Source organism: Hydractinia symbiolongicarpus, chromosome 1 (genome assembly GCF_029227915.1).
Source record: "Hydractinia symbiolongicarpus strain clone_291-10 chromosome 1, HSymV2.1, whole genome shotgun sequence".
Classification (NCBI taxonomy): Eukaryota; Metazoa; Cnidaria; class Hydrozoa; order Anthoathecata; family Hydractiniidae; genus Hydractinia; species Hydractinia symbiolongicarpus.
The window spans coordinates 41181342-41189147 of record NC_079875.1 but is presented as its reverse complement, the minus strand read 5'-3'; the positions used below and the strand labels follow the sequence as shown (position 1 = coordinate 41189147).

Genomic DNA, 7806 nt, shown 5'->3' with positions numbered 1-7806 from the left:
TTCCCGTAAATCCCGGACTTGGCCTGTAAAGTCAAAAGTATACAAAGAAAGTACCAGGGTGTAAACTCATTTCCCGAACGATTTTTTAAATTATTATTTCACCACTAAAGCCCATGAGACTTGTAGTTTTTAAAAATGTTTTCATTTTTGATGAGACGCCTAATAAAAGAGGTTTAATCGCAGGCAAACGAAAACCCGCGATTTCCCGTAAATCCCGGGCTTGGCCCGTTTAGTCGAATGTATACAAAGAAAGTACCCTGTGAGTAAACTCATTTCCAGAACGATTTTTTAAATTATTTTTTCATCACTAAAACGCTTAAGGCTTGTAGTTTTCAAAATTGTTTTCATTTTTGATGAGACGCAGAATAAAAGAAGTTTAATCGCCGGCAAACGAAAACCTGCGATTTCCCGAAAATCCCGGACTCGGCCCATATAGTCAAAAGCATACAAAGAAACTACCCAGGGAGTATACTTATTTGCCGAACGATTTTTTCAATTATTTTTTCACCACTACAACGCATGAGACTTGTAGTTTTCAGAAATGTTTTCATTTTTGATGAGACGCTTACTGAAAGAGGTTTAATCGCCGGCAAACGAAAACCCGCGATTTCCCGTAAATCCCGGGCTTGGCCCGTATAGTCGAATGTATACAAAGAAAGTACCCTGTGAGTAAACTCACTTCCAGAACGATTTTTTAAATTATTTTTTCACCACTAAAACGCATAAGACTTGTAGTTTTCAAAAATGTTTTCATTTTTGATGAGACGCTGAATAAAAGAAGTTTAATCGCCGGAAAACGAAAACCCGCGATTTCCCGTAAATCCCGGGCTTGGCCCGTATAATCAAAAGTATACAAAGAAAGTACCCAGGTAGTAAACTCATTTCCCGAACGATTTTTTAATTTATTTTTTCACCACTAATGCGCATGAGACTTGTAGTTTTTAAAAATGTTTTCATTTTTGATGAGACGATGAATAAAAGAAGTTTAATTGCCGGCAAACGAAAACCTGCGATTTCCCGTAAATCCCGGACTCGGCTTGTAAAGTCAAAAGTATACAAAGAAAGTACCCAGGGTGTAAACGCATTTCCCGAACGATTTTTTAAATTATTATTTCACCACTAAAACCCATGAGACTTGTAGTTTTTAAAAATGTTTTCATTTTTGATGAGACGCTTAATAAAAGAGGTTTAATCGCAGGCAAACGAAAACCCGACATTTCCCGTAAATCCCGGGCTTGGCCCGTTTAGTCGAATGTATACAAAGAAAGTACCCTGTGAGTAAACTCATTTCCAGAACGATTTTTTAAATTATTTTTTCATCACTAAAACGCATAAGACTTGTAGTTTTCAAAATTGTTTTCATTTTTGATGAGACGCAGAATAAAAGAAGTTTAATCGCCGGCAAACGAAAACCTGCGATTTCCCGAAAATCCCGGACTCGGCCCGTATAGTCAAAAGCATACAAAGAAACTACCCAGGGAGTAAACTTATTTCCCGAACGATTTTTTCAATTATTTTTTCACCACTACAACGCATGAGACTTGTAGTTTTCAGATATGTTTTTATTTTTGATGAGACGCTTACTGAAAGAGGTTTAATCGCCGGCAAACGAAAACCCGCGATTTCCCGTAAATCCCGGGCTTGGCCCGTATAGTCGAATGTATACAAAGAAAGTACCCTGTGAGTAAACTCACTTCCAGAACGATTTTTTAAATTATTTTTTCACCACTAAAACGCATGAGACTTGTAGTTTTTAAAAATGTTTTCATTTTTGATGAGACGATGAATAAAAGAAGTTTAATTACCGGCAAACCAAAACCTGCGATTTCCCGTAAATCCCGGACTCGGCTTGTAAAGTCAAAAGTATACAAATAAAGTACCCAGGGTGTAAACGCATTTCCCGAACGATTTTTTAAATTATTATTTCACCACTAAAGCCCATGAGACTTGTAGTTTTTAAAAATGTTTTCATTTTTGATGAGACGCTTAATAAAAGAGGTTTAATCGCAGGCAAACGAAAACCCGCCATTTCCCGTAAATCCCGGGCTTGGCCCGTTTAGTCGAATGTATACAAAGAAAGTACCCTGTGAGTAAACTCATTTCCAGAACGATTTTTTAAATTATTTTTTCATCACTAAAACGCATAAGACTTGTAGTTTTCAAAATTGTTTTCATTTTTGATGAGACGCAGAATAAAAGAAGTTTAATCGCCGGCAAACGAAAACCTGCGATTTCCCGAAAATCCCGGACTCGGCCTGTATAGTCAAAAGCATACAAAGAAACTACCCAGGGAGTAAACTTATTTCCCGAACGATTTTTTCAATTATTTTTTCACCACTACAACGCATGAGACTTGTAGTTTTCAGATATGTTTTTATTTTTGATGAGACACTTACTGAAAGAGGTTTAATCGCCGGCAAACGAAAACCCGCGATTTCCCGTAAATCCCGGGCTTGGCCCGTATAGTCGAATGTAGACAAAGAAAGTACCCTGTGAGTAAACTCACTTCCAGAAGGATTTTTAATTTATTTTTTCACCACTAAAACGCATAAGACTTGTAGTTTTCAAAAATGTTTTCATTTTTGATGAGACGCTAAATAAAAGAAGTTTAATCGCCGGAAAACGAAAACCCGCGATTTCCCGTAAATCCCGGGCTTGGCCCGTATAATCAAAAGTATACAAAGAAAGTACCCAGGTAGTAAACTCATTTCCCGAACGATTTTTTAATTTATTTTTTCACCACTAAAACGCATAAGACTTGTAGTTTTTAAAAATGTTTTCATTTTTGATGAGACGATGAATAAAAGAAGTTTAATTGCCGGCAAACGAAAACCTGCGATTTCCCGTAAATCCCGGACTCGGCTTGTAAAGTCAAAAGTATACAAAGAAAGTACCCAGGGTGTAAACGGATTTCCCGAACGATTTTTTAAATTATTATTTCACCACTAAAGCCCATGAGACTTATAGTTTTTAAAAATGTTTTCATTTTTGATGAGACGCTGAATAAAAGAAGTTTAATCGCCGGCAAACGAAAACCCGCGACTTCCCGTAAATCCCGGACTCGGCCTGTAAAGTAACTGGCTTTGTTTTGACCGCTCGCACGTGCATACCAATCAAAACGCCTGATTCTTTGAAAAACCAAATTGAAAGAGACCGGACGTGTTTTAATTTGCGCTACAGAAATAATTTAAAAATATCGATCGTGTGAAATATAAATCAATCGTAGAAATAAAAATAAATAGATAATAGCTAAATAAAAATATGGAGAAAGAAGACAACTTAACGATTTCAGTTAAGCTAGTCAGAGATAGATTCAAAGAAATGTTTCTACAGCAACAAAAAGATATTTTGAAGATTATTAGTAGTAACAGGGCAATTCTAAACGACAGACTTGATAAAATGAAAAATGAACTAGAAGAAATAAAAGAAACATGCACTTGCTTAAAAGATGAAAATAAAGAACTTAAATCCAAAGTTACAACAAACGAAGAAAGGATTAAAAAATTGGAGGATGTGAAAAAAGATCTGGAGGAGAGTGTTACCGTAACACAAGACATACAGGAAAAGAAAATTAAAGAATTGGAAAAAAGGGTAAAACACAGTAACCACAAAGAAGAGAAAGATAGAAAGAAGTTAAGAGAACTGGAAGAGGAAGATAGAGAGAAATTTAGACAGCTTGAAGATAGACAGAGACGGAACAACTTAAGGATCAGTGGGTTGCAGGAGAATGATGGTGAGAGCTGGGATGACACGGAAAAGAAAGTTTTGGATCTATTTGGGAATAAGCTTGGAGTTAAAAATGTTGTCATTGAGCGCGCGCATAGGATTGGAAAAAAGAACGAGGAGAAGGCAGAACAAAACACTTATGACCAAGAAGATGTACAGAAACCACCAGCACGAACTATTGTTTTGAAGCTTCTAAATTATAAAGCTAAGATCGAACTTTTAAAGAATACTAATAAACTTGCAGGGACAGGAATTTACATAAACGAAGACTTCTCGTATGAAACAAGAATGATTAGGAAGAAACTGTTTGGTGAGATGAAAACACACAGGGCGGAAGGGAGGTATGCTGTAGTGTTATATGATAAATTGATAGTTCGAGAATTTAGGGATAGGATTGCTAATGCCTAGTTTCGTTGCACATAGCCTAAGGCTACAAATAATTTTTAGTAATTAAATTTTAATTCTAAAATGGCTGAACAAACGAACTACGAAAACTTGGAATTCGACCCATTCCAGGCTAACGAAACTGTACTTTTAAACGATTTAACTGATCCAGACATAAATTTTTATAATAATGAGATAACTAGAAACGCAAAATATTATAATCCAGATACAAACAATCTTTCTACAGAAATAGATATAAAATCTTTTTCAATACTTCGTCTTAATATTAGAAGCATACAAAAGAATTTTGAAAATTTTAAACATCTTTTACATAACCTGAAAGTCACATTTAAAATCATTTGCTTTACTGAAACGTGGTGTAATGATATAAATATAGAGAAAAACTCAAATTTTCAATTGCAAAATTACACAGTAATTCATCAAATTAGAAATTGCAAAAAGAAAGGCGGTGGGGTGTGCATGTTTATTCATAATTCTATTCTATTCAACCTAAAATCAGACACGTGCGCTAACAATAACGACTGTGAGTCATTAAGTATAGAGATAATAAATAAAGCAACTAAAAACATCCACATGCATTTACTCTACCGGCCACCTGCAGGATCAATAGAAAACTTAGAGAATCATGTGAAAAATATTCTTACTGATCACAAAGGCACGGGTAGAAACGTGTACCTCGTTGGTGATTTCAATCTAAACGTCCTTGATTTTAACACAAACAAATCTCTACAAAACTTTTTTAACTCAGTTTTTCAAAATGGGTTTATCCCACTTATAAATAAACCAACACGAGTGACGAGATTAAGTGCTACAGCCATAGATCATATCATAACCAACGATTTCGCAAATACAACAATTAAAACAGGGATAATTAAAACAGATATTTCTGATCATTTTCCAATTTTCATTACGTCACAAACAACTCAATTACACAATTGCTCTGAAAAAATAAAAATAACAAAAAGATTGATCAATGATAAATCTATTAGTTATTTTAATAACCTGCTGTATTGTGTGGATTGGAGCCTTGTTTTAGAGAACAATAATGCTGATAAAGCTTATGAAATCTTTATTCAAATATTTCAACAACAATATGATCAGGCATTCCCAGAACAAACAAAATTTGTTAAAATTAAAACTTTGTTAAGCCCTTGGTTAACCAAAGGTTTGTTAAAATCATCTAAAAAGAAACAGCGCTTGTATGAAAAGTTTTTGAAAAGCAGAACTCTTGAGAATGAAAGAAAATATAAACATTATAAACATTTGTTTGAAACTATTAACCTAGCAATTTGAGTTTTAAGTCCTTTCTCACTGTTAATAACGCACAAATGGAAAATAACGAACTAAGTGAAAATGAATTATTAAAAGCGATCGACTCACTACAATCAAACAAAAGTCCAGGTTTTGATGACGTAAATAGTAACGTTGTAAAACAAACAAAAAATGCTATAAAAATTCAACTAATGCATATATTTAACCTTTCCCTGCTGCAAGGATATTTTCCTGAAAAAGTTAAAATTGCAAGAGTTTTACCAGTATATAAAACAGGCGAAAAGACTAATGCATCTAATTATAGACCAATATCAGTTCTTCAATGTTTTTCAAAAATACTAGAACGCATAATGTACAATAGATTTTACTCTTTTTTAACTGCTAATAATATATTTTATACGACAATCAATTTGGCTTTCAAGCAGGTCATTCTACTGATCATGCAATAGTTAAACTTGTTAATGAAATATCAAAGGCGTTTGACGAAAACAAGTACATGCTAGGAATTTTTATAGATCTAAGCAAAGCATTTGACACCGTAGATCACAAAATTCTACTAGAAAAACTCAAAAACTACGGTATCCGCAATTCCAACATTCGCTGGTTTGAAAGTTATTTATCCAATAGAAAACAGTACATTTCCTTTGACGGTGGAAGTACAAACTACAAAACAATCATCTGTGGAGTTCCACAAGGTTCCATATTAGGACCACTCTTATTCCTTATATATGTAAATGATTTAAACAGAGCTTCGAATATTTTACATTCAATTTTATTTGCAGATGATACAAATCTGTTTTATGCACATAAAGATGTAAAAACATTATTTCGCACAGTCAATTATGAACTCTCTATGCTGGCAGAATGGTTTAAGGCAAACAGACTGTCCCTAAATATTTCTAAAACAAAGTACACACTTTTTCACAGGCACAATAAAAAAGATGATATGCCATTGAAGTTTCCTGATTTATTTATTAATAATATAAGTATAAAAAGAGCACAATCTATGAAATTTTTAGGAGTTATTCTTGATGAAAATGTTACTTGGAGAGAACATATAAATGTTTTAGAAGAAAAGGTCGCAAAGAATATTGGCATCCTATTTAAAGCAAAATTTGTTCTAGATCAGAATTGTTTAAAAAACATATATTCTTCTTTCATTCACTGCTATCTAAATTATGCAAATATTGCGTGGTGCAGCACCAACGCTACAAAATTGACAAAATTACAAAATAAACAAAAACATGCCATCAGAATTATTTTAAATGTTGACAGGTACACTCACTCCAGAGAGTTATTCAAAAAGATCAGTGTACTGAATTTATACCAACTAAACATTTATCAAACTCCTATTTTTATGTTTAAGCTTGAAAACAATATGTTACCAAGAGTATTTAATGATATGTTTCAGAAGATACAACATAAATATCCATCCAGATTTTCAATTAACAGTTTTTTTCAACCTAGAATTAACTATACAATCACAAAGTTCTCTATAACTAGCAGAGGACCTAAATTGTGGAATACATTTCTTGATAACGACATGAAAACTATTACATCACTTAACGAATTAAAACATAAACTAAAACATAAACTATTGACTACTGACAATCTATGTTTATTTTAGAACACACGACAGTTACAACGTACGACACATATAACACAACTCCTCATCATCTTCAATGCTAACCTTTTATATAGGTTGGGGGCTTGGTGATAAGGCTATTATAGCCTTCTTCTCGCTCCTGCCATTTTTTACCTCTCTAGCTAATATTTTTAGCATATGCAATCCTATCTTTAGATTACACGATATAATAGCTTAAGATTTTTATTTTATTCTTACGGAAAACTGTAAATTCTACAACGGCAAAATAAATTAAAAAAAAAAAAAAAAAAAAAAGTCAAATGTATACAAAGAAAGTACCCAGGGTGTAAACTCATTTCCCGAACGATTTTTTTAAATTATTATTTCACCACTAAAGCCCATGAGACTTGTAGTTTTTAAAAATGTTTTCATTTTTGATGAGACGCTGAATAAAAGAAGTTTAATCGCCGGCAAACGAAAACCCGCGACTTCCCGTAAATCCCGGACTCGGCCCGTATAGTCAAAAGTATACAAAGAAAGTACCCTGTGAGTAAACTCACTTCCAGAACGATTTTTTAAATTATTTTTTCACCACTAAAACGCATAAGACTTGTAGTTTTCAAAAATGTTTTCATTTTTGATGAGACTCTGAATAAAAGAAGTTTAATCGCCGGAAAACGAAAACCCGCGATTTCCCGTAAATCCCGGGCTTGGCCCGTATAGTCGAATGTATACAAAGAAAGTACCCTGTGAGTAAACTCACTTCCAGAACGATTTTTTAAATTATATTTTCACCACTAAAACGCATAAGACTTGTA

At 33.6% G+C, this 7806-nt stretch overlaps 1 protein-coding gene across 1 annotated transcript; it reads left to right on the top strand.

Moving 5' to 3' along the window:
* The first annotated feature begins 1236 nt into the window (after positions 1-1236).
* LOC130642183 (calponin homology domain-containing protein DDB_G0272472-like) lies at positions 1237-4451 on the top strand. Its single transcript, XM_057449299.1, has one exon. It carries the CDS (start codon positions 3262-3264, stop codon positions 4132-4134), a length of 873 nt encoding a protein of 290 aa, XP_057305282.1. The 5' UTR covers positions 1237-3261; the 3' UTR covers positions 4135-4451.
* Positions 4452-7806: the final 3355 nt, after the last annotated feature.